At 37.2% G+C, this 19,546-nt stretch overlaps 2 protein-coding genes across 5 annotated transcripts in view; one reads left to right on the forward strand and one right to left on the reverse strand.

Annotated features, from left to right (window-relative positions):
• On the forward strand, positions 1-18,909 carry LOC128623835 (cyclin-dependent kinase-like 1). Of its 4 annotated transcripts, XM_053650952.1 has the most exons (12): positions 2-508; positions 2,071-2,269; positions 3,068-3,189; positions 6,957-7,029; positions 7,696-7,786; positions 9,358-9,558; positions 10,144-10,226; positions 10,325-10,381; positions 10,503-10,655; positions 11,813-11,886; positions 16,596-16,831; positions 18,876-18,909. In XM_053650952.1, exons 2-11 carry the CDS (start codon positions 2,102-2,104, stop codon positions 16,813-16,815), a joined length of 1,242 nt encoding a protein of 413 aa, XP_053506927.1. In that variant the 5' UTR covers positions 2-508; positions 2,071-2,101; the 3' UTR covers positions 16,816-16,831; positions 18,876-18,909. The 4 variants fall into 4 exon arrangements, with proteins under 4 accessions (XP_053506928.1, XP_053506927.1, XP_053506926.1 ...); XM_053650953.1 differs by lacking the exon at positions 18,876-18,909 and having other exon boundaries at positions 1-524; positions 16,596-16,952; XM_053650951.1 differs by lacking the exon at positions 18,876-18,909 and having other exon boundaries at positions 16,596-16,951.
• The window catches only part of LOC128623836 (cytochrome P450 2C20-like), a 17,833-nt gene continuing 11,924 nt past the window's right edge, over positions 13,638-19,546 (reverse strand). Inside the window, 2 exon segments of the mRNA XM_053650955.1 lie at positions 13,638-15,515; positions 16,995-17,136. Of these exon segments, the coding sequence (XP_053506930.1) occupies positions 15,334-15,515; positions 16,995-17,136 (324 nt within the window). The 3' untranslated portion in view covers positions 13,638-15,333.

The following is a 19,546-nucleotide window of genomic DNA, read 5'->3' on the forward strand; positions in this document are numbered from 1 at the left end:
GCTTCTAATATAAATCAGCTTTGCCGAGGCGCTGACTGACCCGGATGTACACTTCTCCGTTGCTAGACTCGTTGCTAGGATACATGGGCGCCAGGTAGCACGCCGTCAGCTAGGGTTGAATTCCAAATACATCCACCCTCCCTGTATTAGTTCACTTCATAGCATGGATATATGGTGAGAAATCGTGGTGTTAACACACTAAAAAGCACCTATAAGTCCGATTTGGGATACAGCCCAGTTAAAGAGGTTAAGTTACTCTATGAGTGGCCTCCAGTAAACCGCTGCGCGAACAGGTTAACTTTCATCCACAAGTGTGTGTAGAACAGGTTAAAAACGGTGGATTAAAAAAGAAATCCGAATAAGATAAATAAATATCTTAACCGTTCGTAGTAACCAAAGGGGAAAACTCAAAAGGAATGCCGACGCGCAGGGAATCAGCACAGCGGTGATCCCGGAAACTCGGAAAATCATCATCACTGCGTGCTTTTCATGCGTGAGCCGATTCAAGGTGAAACTTAAGTGCGGTAAAGCTTGTTTTATTTACGCTAAATTGCCCCTGAATGAGATGAGTGTGCGTATGCCTGGTGCCCTGTGATGGACGGACTGGTGTCCCAGCCAATAAAATCCATGGGCTGGGTTGTACTGTCTCAGGAGTTCAGCATGATATGATATACTTGAGCTAAATGGTCCCTGTGGGTCTCTACTGGTAATTTGGTGCCTTCTATTGGTGGCATGTTATGTCAATTGGATACAATTAAAGACTAATAATGGTAATGGTTTTATTGGGTAGCTGATGGTTTGTAATGGTATTTGTAGTGAAAACCATCAGAATTTCTGTGATGGTGTCTATTTTTTTTTCAGCAGGGTAGTTTGAAGGAAAACTAATTTAAACAAAGTTTTTACTTAGCTCAAATGTTTGCTTACATAGTTTTGAACTGAATTTATTCGCTAATGTAGCTAACAGGTAATAGAAGCTCATGGCCACCAATTAGCATCATGTAAACTTCAATTTATGCAAACTAATATTGCCTCAGAATAGGGATTTCAAATAAAGTTGAACATGTTCTCTTAGGCTATTGTATGACTGTATTCTGTTTTTAAAAATAAAAAGAAGACTGAAAACTAGTGGCAGCCAATTTCAACCCTAACTCACTTGATTTGTGTTTGATATTTATATCACACATGCATGCCTGTTTTAGCTGTTTATTTTTAAGGAATAACATACTCCAGACCATGCTTTTATATGAAAATAATGCACTCCGGAGGGGGGTGTGATGCAGCAGGACGTGCAGCAGAGTGCCACTTCCCACACCCCTCTCTTATGTTACAGCCTCTCATTCTCTCTCTCTCTCTTCTGTCCTGAAGACTTTCCCGAGCTGAGAAATTTTGACTGTAACAAAGCGCTTATAGCCAAGACTCCTTCCATAAATGTTAAATAAATGTCTCCTAAATAATATCACCACATCAGTGATGATATATTTTACTTTGTTAAACGAAAAAAAAACATTTATTTAATCAGTCTATTATTAGTCTTAGATTATGTGGGGGTGCCCCCTGTACTGTTACTATAGAAACAATAATATATTAGAACAAGCATATTATTATTAACCTGTTGTTGAACTACTGTCTGAGCTGCACTATTATAAAAAAATAATGCACACCTACTGACCAATCAGAACCGAATATTCACCCACGCTGTGGTATAAGCAAGTTGGGAAGCAGTTTACATTGGTGGTCATAAGTTTCATTAAAAAAGAAATTAAATAACTTTTTAGGATACTTCAGTGATTTAAGTAAACTTTTTTTCTTTGTTCAGTAATAGCGTAATTGTGTTTAATATCTACGTTTTGTAGTAAGTAAGTTTTGTTTCATGATTGAGTAGCATACAATTCTGAATATGTAGTCAGTAACTGATAAAGTAGTCTTAATGGTCGAGAGGTAATATGCATTTCTTTCTCCTGAGCTAATTAATATGCGTTATTACATGTATACCTGTGCATTTAATGATTCATTTTTGTCAAGTAGAAAAAACAGTTCTGGAAACAGTTAGTGTTGATTTATCTTTTTAAGTGTTCATGAACTCAAGCTTACTTGCTGTACCATGGAGAAATATGAGAAGCTGGCTAAGATTGGCGAGGGCTCCTATGGAGTGGTGTTTAAATGCCGCAACAAGGAAACAGGCCAGATAGTGGCCATCAAGAAGTTTGTGGAATCCGAGGATGATCCAGTCATTAAGAAGATAGCACTTAGGGAAATCAGAATGCTGAAGGTAAAATACGTTTTTCTTCCTCTATCACTGTCATTCTGTCTCGCTCTTCATTGTCTGGTCTTGCATTGCTGGTTTTAACACTCCCACAAAAATTCCCCTTATGACTTTATCAAACACATAATTAGCCACCTGTAGCACAAAGGTACAAAAGGAAGTAGATTGTTAACATAAACTTACTTGGCAACAAGAGCAATAGCATTATTTCCTTTGTGATTTGTATGGTCTGTTTCTTGAGTTATAGCGAGTTGCAAAGTATCTAAAAGAATAAAGTAACGAAGTTGCAAATTGTACAAATCAGCTAAAGATTAGGAATTAGGAATGTATCACTGCACAGTCATCTGACAGTTATTTAATAACTAATTACTAGCATTATATTTATACATTTTTATCCTAGCTATAATGTAGCAAATTCTACCTATAATGTACAGTATAATTTAAAACACTTAAGGAACTAGCTAGCTATGCTAATTATTGCTAACAAACGACTGCTAGTTTAGCTACATTATTAGTTTTTCGTTTTAATCCTAAGGAAAGCCCAGAGTTTGCACTAACTATGCGATGGCATTTCCTAAGAAACAAGATATCTAAAAATAGATGTTGGCCAAATATAACAACCAAGTGTACTGAAAACACTAGGATTCATTTGAGCTGAGATTTATTCCACTTCTGCATCTCTTCCAGATGCCTATGGCCAATTGGAATACCTTGGATGTGTTAAAAACAGTATTTGAATGTAGCTTCTCTAATCAAAGTCTGCCTGAACTCATAATTATCCTGTCCATCTGGTTCTCCCTGCAGCAGTTAAAGCATGTAAACCTGGTCAATCTTCTGGAGGTGTTCAGGAGGAAGAGAAGACTTCACTTGGTCTTTGAGTTTTGCGAACAAACCGTCCTCAATGAACTCGACAAGCACCCCAGAGGGTTAGTCTTTGTCTTTTACTTACAGTGGATATAAAAAGTCTACACACCCCTATTAAAATGGAAGATTTTTGTGATGCAAAAAATGAAAGCAAAATAAATAATGTCAGAACATTTTCTCCCTTTCTTGTGAAGTTTAAACTCATTAATTAAAGTGAAAAACAATAAGAATATATATTTTTTTTAGTGTTACAATAACCTGGTTGCATAAATATACACACCCCTAAAGTAATACTTAGTTGAAGCACCTTTAGATTTGATCACAGCATTCAATCTTTCTGGGTAAGGGTCAATCAGTTTGTCACATCTTGACTTAGCAATATTTTGCCATTCTTCCTAGCACAAGCATTCTAACAAGCTTTACCGTCAAATTGGCCCTCTTCAGGTCACCCCACAGATTTTGGATTGGATTTAGTTCTGGACTCTGGCTGGGCCATTCTAAAATCTTGATCTTGTTTTGGTGAAGCCATTCCTTTGTTGATTTCCACACAAAGATGTGTTAGAAAATAATACAAAATGAACATGTGTTGTTGATACTTTTCCCCCTACAATTATCAATTTAATTATAGGCAGGCAAAAAGGGTCAGGTGATCAGCAAACAGGATATCAGAGAAGAACCAAAGTACAAAAACCAGGACATGAGCATAGTAAAAAAAAAAAAAACAGAACAGCAAAATATACAATTGCTTGGTAAGCCAAAGTGAGAACAGCTGAGCGTTACTTCACAAAGTCTTTGTATATGAAGTATCCTTTTTAAAGGGTGGTGTGTGTGTGTTTGTATGTGACTGGAAACAGCTAACAGTTATTAGTATTCTGGAGAGTGGGAGCGTGCTGGTGCGCAGATTTGGGAGTTGTAATTTGTTTCTGCCATATTTGTAGGCGGCGGTGCATTCTGGGGATTATAGCTCTGAAATGGAATGGACATGACAATAATTAGACATTTACACAACATAAACCTAATATTACAACTTGCTTCTGCACAAAATGATGCGAATGCGAGTGAACTTGAACTTAAGTAAGGCGCTCGGTAGAATGATAAGTCGTGTTGTGAATATGCTCTTTCTGTAACAACACACTAAAATATGGAAAATGAATAACTAAAGCATAAAGAATTCATTATATTGTATTATGGTAGTGTACTCATGGTAATGTTATTATTTCAGATCAGGTCTTCACAACAAGGGCATTTTTCACATGATTTTGTAAATATATGTTTGTTAATATATAAAATGTCTGAATATTTGGATTCATTTTTGCACTTTCTCATCAACTAAAATGTTTTTGACCAATATTCGGTGCCATTTTAGTCAGAGTAAAAGATGACAACAAAATACTGACTAAATTTAAAAGATATTTTCATCAAAAGACAAAGAACATGTTTTGACATTCCAATTCCAGTGTCTGAATATTCTTAGGAATTAAAAGTTCATTGAGCTTTGAAGGTGTGTACTTGCATTATTATGCTGTTATTTTATCATTATATCAGTAGCATAAAATGGTCTTAAAATTACAATATTGTTTATTGCACTTATTTCTGGGACAGTATATCTTCCAACAGAAGAAGTTTTCGTGACGGGCCTAATTGCAGGTGTTCTAGTTCAGGAAGCCTGTGTGTATATGGGGGCGTGCTTTGGGAAGGCTTAGGAGAATGACTGTTTTTGCTTGGATTTTGAGTTTTCGCTGCCAAAATTCACTGACTATACCTTTAATTAAAATAAAAGATTTATGAACTGTTTCAGATGAAGGAGTACATTTTTTGTCTATTATCTATTTTGTACCTCATGCACAAAACATTAGCTATAAGCCGAATGTTTAGATTAGTGCTTCTCTGCATTCCTGTGCTCTCCAGTTCTCTGGTCAAATATCTGTGCTCGTTTCTCATGGGATAATGGTACCAGTGAAATGAGGAGGTGGTGGTGGTGGTATCATTCCGAAATATATCCAGATAATGAAATATGTTTAGACAGCTCTGATATATGTAGTGCATAACACAATTTAAAATAATTATATAGAACAGCAGTGGCAAAGCTTTCTGCCTGGCTAAAGGTCACCTGACTAAGCCAGTTATTGCTGTCCACATAAACAATCCCTGCATCCCAATTGGCATACTATCCATATTAAATAGTACCTGAGATGAGAACTAGTGTGTCCCAAATCTTAGTGTGTTGAATCAAGTATCCCAAAGGTACCCAGATGGTCTACTACTGTATTTCCAATAGATTTTCGAAGAGTGGATCCATGGACAGCTAATATTGCCCATAACTCCTTGTGTGAGGGAGGAGGAGTTTTGTGAGTGTTTGCTTCGCTGAATTCAAAGACCCAATTTAGAGAGGTGTAAATGAAATTTGGAAAAATAAATCAAGTGAATGGTAAATTAAATTATATAGTATAAATTCTATAAGGATTAATTAATGAAAAAAAAGCTGAAATGCAACAAGGAGTTTGTTTACGGTGACAGTGTTCTCTTCCATTACACAATGTGTTAGTATGCCCCAGTACTGTGCTTGCAAACTCTTTTAATTAGGGATGCACCGAAATGAAAATTCTTATAATGAAAAACTTGGCCGAAAGCCGAAGGCCAAATACCGAACACGTTTCTTCCGTGTTTTTTTTCCATTTATTTTGGCATTTTTTTTCACCATTGCATAAATTAAATAGTCAGAATGTGCTTTTTACTATTTTGTCTTGCTTTTCAAAGAAAAAATTCAATTACAAAAACTACAATTTCAAAATATTTATTTAACATTGAACATTTTTTCTTCATTCCAGCAGGCATAGTCTACCAACAAGGCACAATATAACTTATATAACTTCTAAAATATTTTGATGAGGTCATCTTTGAGCCCCCATTGAATAGCCTATGTTAGGCCTATAACTGACTGCTGAAAGAATGGAACACTCTGTAGCCTACAACAAAAATGTGTATTAAAAGGTGCATTGACAAGAGTGCAAAAAATGGTTCTATTCGGTTCTATACGGCTGATTAGATTCGGGATATATACCGCTCGCGTCCCTGTACACCTGGCGGAGTATTATAGTAGATACTGGATTTGTCTGCCTGCCCTTAAATAAATACGTCTTTACCTGCTTCCGTACTCTACTCCCTTACGTCTTGCGACGTGACAGAAACATGCTCCGGAACGGAAACAAAACAAACGCACGTGTCCACAGCTCGTGCATGCGCGCGCCCCCTCATCGAGGTCCTGACATTCGCGCGTCTCACTCTGGTTTCTAGGCTATTTGGTTGCGTCATCAAACACGTCATTGTTCAATCAAATTTATTCGGCCTTTTCACTTAATCAGCCGAACACCTAAAATACTTTTTTTGCTATTTTCGGCCGAATAATTTCGGTTGCCGAACATTCGGTGCATCCCTACTTTTAATACACACTCAAAAGTATGTACTTTTTCTTCACAAAAAGAGTACATAATTTTAGTACATAGTATACAGTAAGTATGCCAATTAGGACTCAGGGTAAATCTCCGATCAAGATGCTGTCTCCTCCAATGCCCTCCATGCTAAAAACAAAAAAAAAACTCAGTTAATTAATTAATGGTGTCATATTTATGTATTTAATATTGGCCTCACTTTTTGTACTTTTTGTACAGCCCAAAAATAATTCAGTGTGACACATTGTGATTACGTCAAATTGTCAGACAATGATGCTAGACTCAATACTGCTCCAATGCCGTCTACTTTTGCCAAAAGCCTACTTCACAAAAACCTGCTTTACGCCAGCACCTCTGCTTTTATTCCCTGTGTCTTGTAGGGTTCCTGAGGGCCAGCTGAAGAGCATCGTCTGGCAAACTCTTCAGGCTGTCAACTTCTGCCACAAACACAATGTCAGTATCCAGCTCTTTGTGGCTCTGTAACCTCTCCCAGCCTGTCAAACAATGTGTGCTTTATATAATGCAGCTGCCGTCGCCTTGTTCTTTTAAAGGCAAACCTGGCTCGAATACATGTTGCGTTCTGTGAGCTCATCTTTAAAGCAGGATCTCTCTTCTCCTGAAGTACTGTTGTTTTCTTAGGCCTAACAACATTGGAGATACGGTGCTTTATGGTGCATATGGTAGCTCTTGCAGCATATACAGTCAGGTCTATAAGTATTTGGACAGTGTAACATTTTTGTAATTTTGCCTCTGTACAACACCACAATGGATTTGAAATGAAGCAATCAAGATGTGTTTTTGAAGTGTAGACTTTCAACTTTACCTCAAGTAAAGCTTTTACTTCATACTTGGAATGTCTCGCTATGATAGTTAGGTGTTATAGCAGAACAATGTGTTGTTTCACCATTAGTCTCAATGCTCAGAACTGTCACTGTGGATGTTGTTCTCATTAGCCAGCACTAGACCCAGGCTTGTTTCAACAATGTGAGGAAAAAATGTGCAGGCATGAAACTTCAAATGCATAAACTAATATAGTTTGCCTGTTACTATTTGGTGTACGTAAGACCTCCAGTGAACAGTATCTATGTGTGTATGCGTATGTTGAAATGTGTTCAACAGTGTATCCATCGGGATGTGAAACCAGAAAACATCCTCCTAACCAAGACGGGCATCATTAAGCTGTGCGACTTTGGGTTTGCCCGCATCCTGAGTAGGTCACCTTCTTCCTCATTCCTCTGCTCTTAACAAACTCTCTCGCTTTCTTTCTGTGTGTTTAGCATCCACACCATGCTTAGACCTAATGACAGTATGACTGTATTCTGTGTTAGTGGCTTAAAGTCCCTGTGAAATGCCTTGGAACACGTAGCATTATTTGATATGTTGATGTAATTTCCACTGAAACAGGAAGTCAGGGCAGGACATATCGTGTGGCTCCTTTTTTAAATAGCCAATACCGTTTAGCTTACCTCACAGCCAGAAAACCTACAATTATTGGTGGCGGGACACTTCAGATTCTAAAGAGCATTTGACTGGACAGAAAATCCGATGAGAAGCTGAAGTGCAGAATGATATCATCAAAATTGTTGATCCGTATTGGTTGTAGAGAGAGACTATAAATTTTGAATGCCTATATCTTCTAAATGTGAATTCTGTTATTGTTTTGGAGTACACTAGCTTGTAGATAACCTTAAGGCTACCATATTCATACTAAAAGCCACAAAACATGAAAAATTTAGATTTCATAGATTTCATGACTTTAAGCCCAAAGGTTATGTCAGTATTTACATTGGGAAAGTTACTCATATTCAGAGATGGGTTATGCACACGCTCAAGTTGATTTCCAGGGCCATTCTGATCATGCAATTCACCTTATGTCTGTAGTTATACAGCTGAATATAGCCCTTATTTATTATGTTAACTGCTATTATTATGACTGTATCTATTAATCTATTGAAAATGTATTTTTAAAAATGTATCAGGTTTCCTAGCTGTAGAATTTCAAATATAGAATTGCACTGCACTGTTATGTTTAAACCTACTGTCTGTGGGAATTTTTTGTTGTTGTTAGCAAGTGAGAAAAAAAAACAACGTTTTTTTTCCCCTGTAAAACATGCTGTAAGTCACAGAGCTTGATAGTTTTCAAATGTTTAAATAATGCACCAACTCATCATCATGGCTGGAAGAATATTGGGAATAGTTTTTGTGGTTATGTTTAAAATGATAATTATTACTTTAACATCCAAGCTTATTAACCAGTTATTCATGACTGAGCACATTATGTGGTAACTACTAATTATAACTGAGTTAGAACAGTAACGCTTAAAAAAAAACCCTAAGGTATGAGATTGAGGCCAGTGCTTCCTGGAAGATTACAGTAGCTTAAAAGTCATCTTTAAAAATGCTGTATACTGTAATATAACAGAAACAGTGATATCAGGTTTTTCATCCCTGCTCCCCACCTATCTAGCATTTAACTTGAGACTGCTAATCAGTCTTGTGTGAAATCCAGGGCCTCCCAGTCAGCTCCTCTTACCTTCTTAGACTTCAGTGTATCGTTACCATAGGTTAAAGTGTAGCTTGAGTGTAAAGAATAGTGTGGTCTGATGGGTGCAGTTGTCCCCAGCATGATGTGTGTCACTGTAAATGCTAAGTTATTAAAATATCTTTTTTAATTTTGTAACTCAACTTTTTGTCAATGAGGGTCAATATATGAATGAAAGACAATGTTTATGGACGTGGATCGTGTGTGTGTGTGTGTGTGTGTGTGTGTGTGTGAGATAGCTGGTCCAGGTGACGACTACACTGACTATGTGGCCACACGCTGGTACCGAGCACCGGAGCTTCTGGTAGGAGACACGCAGTACGGCCCACCGGTGGATGTGTGGGCGCTAGGCTGCGTCTTTGCTGAACTCCTTCTTGGGAGTCCACTGTGGCCTGGACGCTCAGACGTAGATCAGCTTGACCTCATCCGTAAGACTCTGGGTATGACCTGAACAAGATCAGTATAGGATAAAAACACAAAATAAACTAAGGAAGCAGTATTGGAGAACCCATTGAACTTTCTGATAGAGTTACACTAACCAGTTGTTAACAAAGCAAAAGATATAGACATCAAACTCTTTTATAGACAACTATACAGCATCTTTTAAATTAAATATTTTTGCAACACATTGTACAGTCATCCTTGTATTGAAAATTGCATCACTGATCGTTAATTCCTATTGATAATCAACTTACCAAATGTACAATTACTCTAATCTTAATCCCACCCCCATGTTTAATAAGTATGGAATAACACGACGGGTCAACAACAGGGTGGTGTGATGGGAAGTGAAGTTGGTGTTACCACCCCAAAGTTGATTACTTTCCTATAACAGCATATCTTGAAGAACTTCAGCATTTTGCAAAAGCTACCATTTTTTATTTAAGAATGACACATCATTAGCTATTGTTTTATTACTTACCAAAGGTTGAGCTTCACAAAATGGGAAGTGTGTAATCAACATATTAAAGATATTAAACATGTTAAAGCTTTATGAACAAAGATTTGAACTTTTGTTGCTTCAGGTGACCTTATTCCTCGACACCAGCAGGTGTTCCGCTCTAATGCTTTCTTCAGTGGAGTAAGCATCTCTGAACCAGATACCATGGTAACACTACACTCTCACTCTTTCTCTTTCTCTCTCGCTCTCACACACATGCACACAATTTGCACCATTGTTAAGCTAATAAATATGGCTTATTGTAGGAGCCACTTGAGAAGAAGTTCCACGGTGCCTCTCCTCATGCCATTACTGTGATGAAGGTAATATTCATAAATCGGGCGTGTAATATGTATAGTGTAATATGATTTAATATATGTAACCATACATTAAATTGTATGTGTATGTATGTGTGTGTGTGTGTGTGTGTGTGTGTGTGTGTAGTCTTGTCTCGTGATGGACCCTGCTGAAAGACTGACATGTGAGGAGTTATTAGAGCTGCCATACTTCCAGGATGAGGTTGGAGTCGGATGGGGACGAGAAAGCGACCGACCCATGAGGCGCCATGAGAAAGGTGCCAGACGCAGAGTGCCAGGGGTATGTAACGTCCTATCCATGCATCTACACTAAGAGGAAGTCTTGTGATGTGGTAACATATGCACATTTTTAAGTAGGTGGAAGTTTTTCACCTATTTCATCACATTCACTTAATTTATGACCATAAGTATAGCAAAAGAGTGCCATCAATAAATAATTGGCTTGAGCCCAAGCAAAACAGTAAGAAGCCAGCATTAACCAGCAAATGGGATGAAAACGTTAAAATGTTATCATTAAAATGACCCACTGGAGTGTTTTTTCTTTCTTCTTTTTCCTTTTTTTAAAAAATGGAACAAACCTAAAAATACTTGGCTCAATTACTCCCATAAACAGTAAAATAATGATCATAATTATAACCATGTTTACATTTAAATACAAAGTATTCAAACCCATTTACTTTCCTGTTATGTTACAGTCTTAGTCAGAAGTTGGTTTAACAACGTTTATAAAATATCCCATTTGTTATTCTATTAAAAATCACTCACTTTGAGAACTATATCTGAACAGGCCCTGTGTAGAGATTAGAGGTCGGCCAGCTGATCAATTTTGCTGATTAATCGGCACTGATAACCGATTGCTGGCAAAAATCCACACCGATAGTTCTTCTCAGTTGCATCCATTGTGGGAGCAGCTGAGAAGGATCTGCTGTCATTAAACAGTACGAGAGCAGCCTCTAGAGGCAAAATAAAAACGATCACTGACAAATTTTGTTGTGTTATTTGAAGTTAAAAAATTTAACATTTTGAATGTCTCTATTTTTATTTGTTATTTGGTGTTGTGTTAAGTTTTGGTTCAGTTTGTATGTGTATTATTTATTTACTTTAATATTTATTAATAACTAATATATATTAATATTTATATATTTATTACATTTTAAAAGTACAGTACATTTTCATGGTACAGTCAGTACTGTTTATTTTTGTAATAAAGTTCAGCAGTATTTTACTGTGAGTGTTATGATTTCATTCAGTATCACATAAAAAGTGATAGGTACTGCCCAATTTAGTTATCATATCAGTATCATGCCGTATCGGTCGACCTTTAGTAGAGATGGGAGACAATGACCCATGGCCTCTAATTTATGTTATTTATCCACTAATTCTATGAAACATCGAAATTTATTTTCGATTGAGAAAACTTTTCATTTTGATTTCCAGGCCCAGTATTTGCCGCAACTTACCAGCAGCACCATCTCCCCAGCACCCGAGCTGAAGAACAAACACAAGCCCAAGTATGACCACCATCTGCCCAACATCTAACCCTGAAACATAAATAAAACTGATGGCAAATGTTACGGGATGTTATTGGAATTTACAACAGCACAACAAAATTTATATAATCCCTGTACAATTTGTAGTTATGAGGAACATTACAAGAAGTGGCACTGCCATAAAGTTTGATGTGGATTGACTTTAAAAGGAATTACATGTGTAACTGTAACTTATTTAGCATATTTCTGTATAATTTTAAACTCTTGATATATTGTGCAAACATTAAATGATTGTGATTAGTCAGTATATACTCTCACCTCCAATGATACGTCAGCACCTTAGCACGTGGCCTTAGTTGAATTATTACTACCCAAGATGGATTGTAGCTAATCTAAGTGACTTTACTAGTCCTAGCTTGCTCACCTTTGTGCCAAATTGAACAGGGAGTAGTATATTTTTTTTTGCAAAAGGTCATCCTTTATAAGGCTTGCATTGCTGTCAGAAAACATTAATTCAAAGCTTTTAAATGCAGTTTAAGAAATGACTGCTTGTATTTAAAATGTTGTTCTTGTCTGGGGCTTCACAGCCTTTTTATACATTTTATGTGTAAGTCTATTGCAGTTACACATAAAACTAATTGCAGGGTTGGGTGTTGCACTAATACAAACTCTTTATCATTAGTAGCAAGAAGTCTCTCTAAAACTTTTTACTTTGAAGTTAATACAAATCAGCAGAACCCAAACATGTTATATAGATCCATAGATTTGACCTTTTTAGCTATTTATTATTGGGTAAATCTCATTTTTTAAATACTGACAGGGTGAGTAAGTAAGTTAATAAATAAAGATTGATGATAATCTCAGGAATAATCACATAAAGCACATAATTAAATTTTCTACAATGAAACAAGAAAGTTCCAAATACTCTGTGGTGTGATAACAGTGTATTGCAGTTATCAAAATGAACATATTCAATATTGTATTAGCAAAATTACTATGCTACTGTATGTATAAACAAATTGAAATGACTACTGACTGTCTATGAATGCTAATGAAACAGTAACCCTAGTTAGTTTGAAAGTTACATACAGTATACTGCTTTAAGGTTGCATTATGTTAGCTAAATCACTTTAGCCATGGGAATGACTTTTATTAGTCTACGAACACAAATATGGCTGTTAGAAACTGTTAGAGTTGTTGGGTTGCTTTTGCAAAAAAGGATCAACACAACAGTAATATCAAATTACAGCCAAAAATAAAGTACTTCAGAAGACTGTGGTTGTTATACTACCTTCTTATTAGAGCAGTAACTAATTTTGGACCCTAATGGGTGTCAAGGCTATGAATATGGTTGAATATTTGTCAGTGAGTTCAACATTCCTAATGGAGCTCATTTAAGCCTGCACTTAATAACATGCAAAAGTATATCTGGTTTCAGAACAGGTTTTTAGATATTCAAGGCATTACTGTAGGTTTTTTCAGGCATCCTAGTGGTGTAAACGCTGGTGTCTACGGTACAGTCCGACTATTATGCAAAAAAAACTCTTTTGTATAAAGAAAATAGTGAACATTTCAACAAAAGCTGCATGTCATCTTTCAATGAAAGACGTTCTGTTCTTCTGTTGAAGTTTTTTCTATCTGTGGAACACTCAATAATTGAATAGACATATCACCTCAGGGCTTGTAGCTTGCAGGAACTCCCTACGTAAATCACCAACCAAATTATCATTAAAAAATCATGTTCCAACAAAGTAACAATAAAATACAGCTGATCGGTAGAACCGGCAGTTATATCATAGTTTATTTAGTTAGTTTGTTCAAATTAAAACATTATTTAAACTATGATCTATTCTGGTACACATCTATCCTTTCTTTAACGTAAGTAGTCATTAGTGTGTAGCGCTTACATTTTGGGACAGTAAGACTTCAAATGAATTAGTAAAAAACAAACAAACAAGCAAAAATAGGAAATAATACTATTTTACCCTCTGAACAAAGGAGTTTGGTTTGGTGCTTAATTCACTCATTCAGTTGTTATCATTTGTAATTTGAAAAAAGAGAAAAGTGAAGAGAAAACAGTCACAAAGGAGACTCATGAGCATAAGACCCATTTGAATGATGTTAATTAGGAGAGAGATAGAGAGAGAGAGAGAGAGCAAATCCAATAACTGTGGTAAGAAACACAGTCTAGGTCATACACAATATTGGCATGTTCAGAAGAATCCAGATCACAAAAAAAAAAAAAAAAAAAACAGCTCCAATGGGTAATTTACTTCTATAAGTAACATCTAAAAATAATATGTGCTAAAACAAGCATACAATCAGTATGAATATACTGTACATGTAGAGATGGTAAAAGTTCAGTATAGTGCACAAAGCTTCCAGTGAAACAGAACGTTTCAGACAAAAGTCCTTTGTCAGCTGTGTAAACAGAGGCTGTAGTGAAATCGATTCTGACTGGCAGACAGATGTTCTGAGGTGTGAAATTATTTTTCAGTAAATGCACACCTAAAGTAGTTCCACTCAGGTCTTGACCACATTAAAGTTCCATATCACTTCGCCAAGTTAACTGAACTGACAGAGAAGTTACTAAAGTTACAAAAAAGCCTACTGTCCACCACCGCACACACATTTAACAACAAACAAAATTACAGACAATTTTGAGTTTCCAGAAATAAGTAAGTTATAATTGACCACGGTCCATTAACTTATTAGAAAAATAATGCGCACCGAGGTGGTAATGCGGCCACGAGTCGAAATGGAGGCTTGAGCCATTGATATGCAGTTATTGGAGCGATGAACAAGCATCAATATTTATTTCTTTATTTGTTGCATTTTCTGCAGTAATAAAAACGAGAAACCCTGTGAATAAGTAGGCCACTTATTCACTTATAAACCCTGTGAATAAGTATAAATAAATAAATCGATATTTATTTATTTATTTATTTATTTGTTCTATTTTTATATTATCAGTATGAAATCTGAACTCACTCTCTCTCTCTCTCTCTCTCTCTCTCTCTCTCTCTCTTGCATATCAATGGTTCAAGCCTCCTTTACTAGCTCTAAAATGACGTTTTGGAATTAGCAACGGAGGCTTAAGATGGGATGCGTAATAAATTAGTTCCACACACAAGAGCATTTTAAGGACAAAAACCTGACAAATGTCTTAAAGTTAAACAGCTGAACAATGTCTTGAGTTGTGATAACTGTGCTATAAGTGGAATAATTGACTCAGGTCCGTTGAATTATTAGAAATTAATGAACAGGTGTAATGCATTACCATGGCCCTTCATCAATTATTCCTTACTCAAAACAAAACATAACTATATATGCTTGTATGATATATTAACAAATACTATCTTGGGCTCTTCAATTCCATGAAAATCTATGCGAGATGAGATCAGGCTACAATCTTTGCACTAGTAATTGCATTAAGACTGAAATGTCTGCCTACAGTAATCTCTTAGTTCAGCGGGGGGTAGCGATGAGCTGGTATTTGCGAGGCAGGTTGGCAAAGCCGCTGATTTCAGGAGTGGAATCAACACTCTCAGGTCCTCCAGGTGTGGTAAAGGTGAAATGTTGCAGCAGAGACACCAGGAAAATAAATAGCTCCATACGCGCCAGAGACTCTCCCACACAGGACCTCTTACCTGCATGAAGGAAGGGCAAGTCAAGTCAGCATTGCATTATACTATGTTATGTAGTTCATCCTGATTCTGTTGTATACATTCTACACTTGTGGAGCTACAAACTACATCCTTGTCATTGTATAGCTTTGTCCTGGTCTTACTCTTGTAGTACTGACACTGTATGTATCTTTGTGCAGAGTACAGAGCTTCTCTATTCTTTTGTACAGTCCTTTTTCCACAATGGAGACACTGATAGCTCTTCAGTTAAAGCTCTTTGTCAGTGAAATGGTTGCAAGTTGATAACAGTCAGAAACCTATAACAGCTTGGCTGTATGTTTGAGATGAGATTTTTCCTCACGTGAAGATCTTGATTGAACAAGTAAGGTCCATTTTTACATGTATACAGTATAGTAGGAAATAAAGTAAATAGTCACTTTTATTCCTGGACGATTTACTTTATGTCCCACTATATACACGTGTAAAAATTGACCTTATCAAGATCTGACAAGATCACACTGACAGAGATTACCCTGGCTTTGGAAAACACTCACTACCATATTGATTGACTTGTGGTTAATAATCAGCCTGAATATCAATGAAAGCATCAGTGCAAAGCAGTGCAAAGGCTATGTTGGTGAATGTGCATTTCTTTATATATATATATATATATATATATATATATATATATATATATATATATATATATATATATATATATGTAAGCCAGTTATGGAGGAGAAAAAAAGACAACATAATAAATTAATCTTAATTTGAATGCCTTAAAGTACATCTGTGTTGAGGAGGTTCTAATTCTGCATCGTTTTAAGGCAATAAGTAATAAAGAGCCCTATCAGTTTGCACATAATCATGATCATACCACAGAAGACACACTAGCAGCAGCAGTAGTAGTAGTATATATATTTATGCCAGAGCACTTCATATGCATATAATCTGACATTTTACTGTCAAAAAAAGGACAATAGAAATTAATTTCTATCTTTCACTGTATGATTTTATTTTTAGAGTGCAGAAGGTGACAGTATATACAATGCCATGTTTGCTAGCTGTCCATCCAATTTCCATACCACTTATCCTACACAGGGTCACGGTGGAGGCTGGAGCTTATCCCAGGGAACTCGGGTGGGGGACACCATGGACAGGGTTCCAACTCATCGCAGTGCACAATCGCACACACATTCACACATTTAAGGCAATTTGGAAATATCAATCAGCCTACAGTGCACGTCTTTGGAAGCAGTACCTACAGAAAACCCCCGAAGCATGTGCACCTCCATGCACACAGGGCAGAGGCAGGTTTTGAACCCCCAACCATGGAGGTATGATGTGCTAACCACTAAGCCACTGTGTCCCCTACATATTATAGACAGAAAACTACTGCAAGTGATGAGATACAACTTGAGAAAGTTGTTTTGGATTGCATAAATTAATGACTGTGTGTCCTTGTTAAACTGTGTACTGGTGAATAATGACAGTTCTCACCTGCAGAAAAAGGCAGGAACGCAGGGTTCTTTTTAAAGTTGCCATTTGTGTCCAAGAAATGCCTTGGGTCAAATGACCAGGGCTTCTCCCAGTGTTCCTCATCCCTCAGAACAGAGTGAAGCAAGGGCAAGATTACTGTGTCCTGCAAGAGATTTACTGAAATGTTTACCAAAACTAGTGACTGTAATTGTGTTTAGTACATCAAATCTAGTCTCAGCCTGGGCTTGTACGACACAGATTCCCCCCTCATGATTTTCCATAAAAAATACAAAATAAAAACAATTTAATCATCTAGAATATATATAAAATGACAGGAAATTAAGAGTTTTGTGTCTCCTGTGGGAGACAGGATTGCATGATTTTCAATGTTATCAGTTGTGCAGTCAGGAACTGCAATCACAAAAACTCAGCTGGATGGTGGATTATTACGTGATTGCACAGTAATGTGCAGTTAACTGTAAAAAAAAAAAAAGAGAGAGAGAGAAAAGAAAAAAGTACATTTTGATTAGACATTTTTATAAATCAGTTGTCCGTGTGGCTGACGTTTTCATTGTTGATCTTCTGTGTTTGACCCCAGAGTATTTAATCACTTGCCAATTATAATTACCATTAACATTATTTGTACAGTGTTAGACTTGATACCTCGTTGTAGGCCCGTGCAAATCATTCCAGATTGATTAGCTCATCTCCCATTTTTAAGACATCTCTTTTGGCATATTTCTGAATGATTTCACACACTAATATACTCTGATGTTACAACCCAAATTCCAAAAAAGTAGGGACAGTATGGATAATGCTAATAAAAACAAAGAGGAGTGATTTGTAAATGTACTTTGACTTGTATTTAAAGAAAAAAAAGTATAAAGACGTATAAAGGTATTTGATGGTTTACATAATCAACTGCATAGTTTTTTGAAGATAAACGTTTAGTTTGAAATTGATGCATGCAACACGTTCCAAAAAAGTTGAGACAGGACAATGTAGGACTAATAACGATGTGACAAGTTAAAATAAAAAAAGTGATGTAAAACAGGTGAGGCAATTGTCTAATCATAGTATTCGCTGCTGCATCCACAAACACAAGTTAAGGCTTTACTGTGCGAAGCAGAAGCCATACATCAACACTGTCCAGAAGCTCCGCCCACTTCTCTGGGCTTAGTCTTATCTGAGATGGACAGTAGCACAGTGGAATCATGTTTTGTGGTCAGACGAGTCAACATTTCAAATAGTTTTTGGACAAAACAGCCGTTGTGTTCTCCGGGCCAAAGAGGATAAGGACCATGCAATCTGTTATCAGCGTCAGGTCCAAAAGCCAGCGTCTGTCATGGTATGGGGGTGTGTGAGTGTCCATGGCATAGGTAACCTGCACATCTGTGAGGCCATCATTAATGCAAAAAGATATGTACACATTTTGGAGCAACATATGCTGCCATCCAGAGCAGGTCAACACCAACCCACATTCTGCCCAGATTATAAGCGCATGGTTGCATAAGCAGAGTGCGTGGGTGCTAGCATGGCCTGTCTGCAGTCCTGACCTGTCTCCGATTGAGAATGTCTGGCGCATTATGAAGTGCAAAATAAGGCAACAAAGGCCCCGTACAGTTCCACAGCTGAAGAAATAGATAATGGATGAATGGGGGAAAATTCCGCTTGCTAAACTTAACCAACTGTTGTCTTCACTCAGCGTCCAAACTCTTAATAAGTGTTATTAAAAGAAAAGGTGATGTTACACAGTGGTAAACAGTCGACTGTCCCAACTTTTTTGGAGTGTGTTGCAGTCATCAGAATTTAAATGAGTGTATTGTTTTCAAAAATAAATTAAATTCACAAAGTAAAACATTAAATAATATGTGTTAATAATGTGTTTTTGTCATGTCACAGCAAACCAGTGATTACATTTCCCATCCTGCACTGCGGCCTACAAACATGGCCACCAGGGACTACACTTCCCCCACACACACGTTCACCTTCTCCAGAATTCTAATCACACACACCTGTTGCCAATCTCACACTCACTCACTCCACGCCATAAAAGAGACTTTTTGAACACCATGACTTTGCGTATTATTGAGTGTATTCTCAAGTGGTTGTTCCTCATTTTGATTCATGTATATTGACTTTGTTATTCGACTCTGATTCTAGCCTAGACAGATAAACCTGCCCTGCCATTCAGCCACTATTATATGCAGGCAAAGAGAGTGGCCTCCACACCAGAGCTCCAACCTGAGACCAACAAGGTCGTCTCACCTGCTGAGCTCCAGTTGGAGGTCAACGTAGTGACCTTGGCTTTAGAGCTACAGCTCGAGATCCATGAGGTGGTCTCTCCTGCCGAGCTCCAGTCTAAGGTCAATGTGGCGACCTCATCTCCAGAGCTACAGAATGAGATCCACGAGGTGATCTCACCTGTAGAGCTCCAACATGAGACTCACGAGATGGTCTCATCCTCAGAGCTCCACCATGAGACGCACGAGGCGGTCTCATCCCCAGGGCTCCGACCTGAGACGCACGAGGCGGTCTCATCCCCAGGGCTCCAACCTGAGAAGCACGAGGCG

Source organism: Ictalurus furcatus, chromosome 20, assembly GCF_023375685.1.
Source record: "Ictalurus furcatus strain D&B chromosome 20, Billie_1.0, whole genome shotgun sequence".
In the NCBI taxonomy this organism is placed as follows: Eukaryota; Metazoa; Chordata; class Actinopteri; order Siluriformes; family Ictaluridae; genus Ictalurus; species Ictalurus furcatus.

Coding starts and splice junctions, on each gene's coding strand:
- LOC128623835 (XM_053650953.1), top strand. CDS start 2,102: ATGGAGAAATATGAGAAGCTGGCTAAGATTGGCGAGGGCTCCTATGGA. Junction 10,227..10,324: donor TCTCTGAACCAGATACCATG/GTAACACTACAC, acceptor GGCTTATTGTAG/GAGCCACTTGAGAAGAAGTT. Junction 10,656..11,812: donor CCAGACGCAGAGTGCCAGGG/GTATGTAACGTC, acceptor TTTGATTTCCAG/GCCCAGTATTTGCCGCAACT.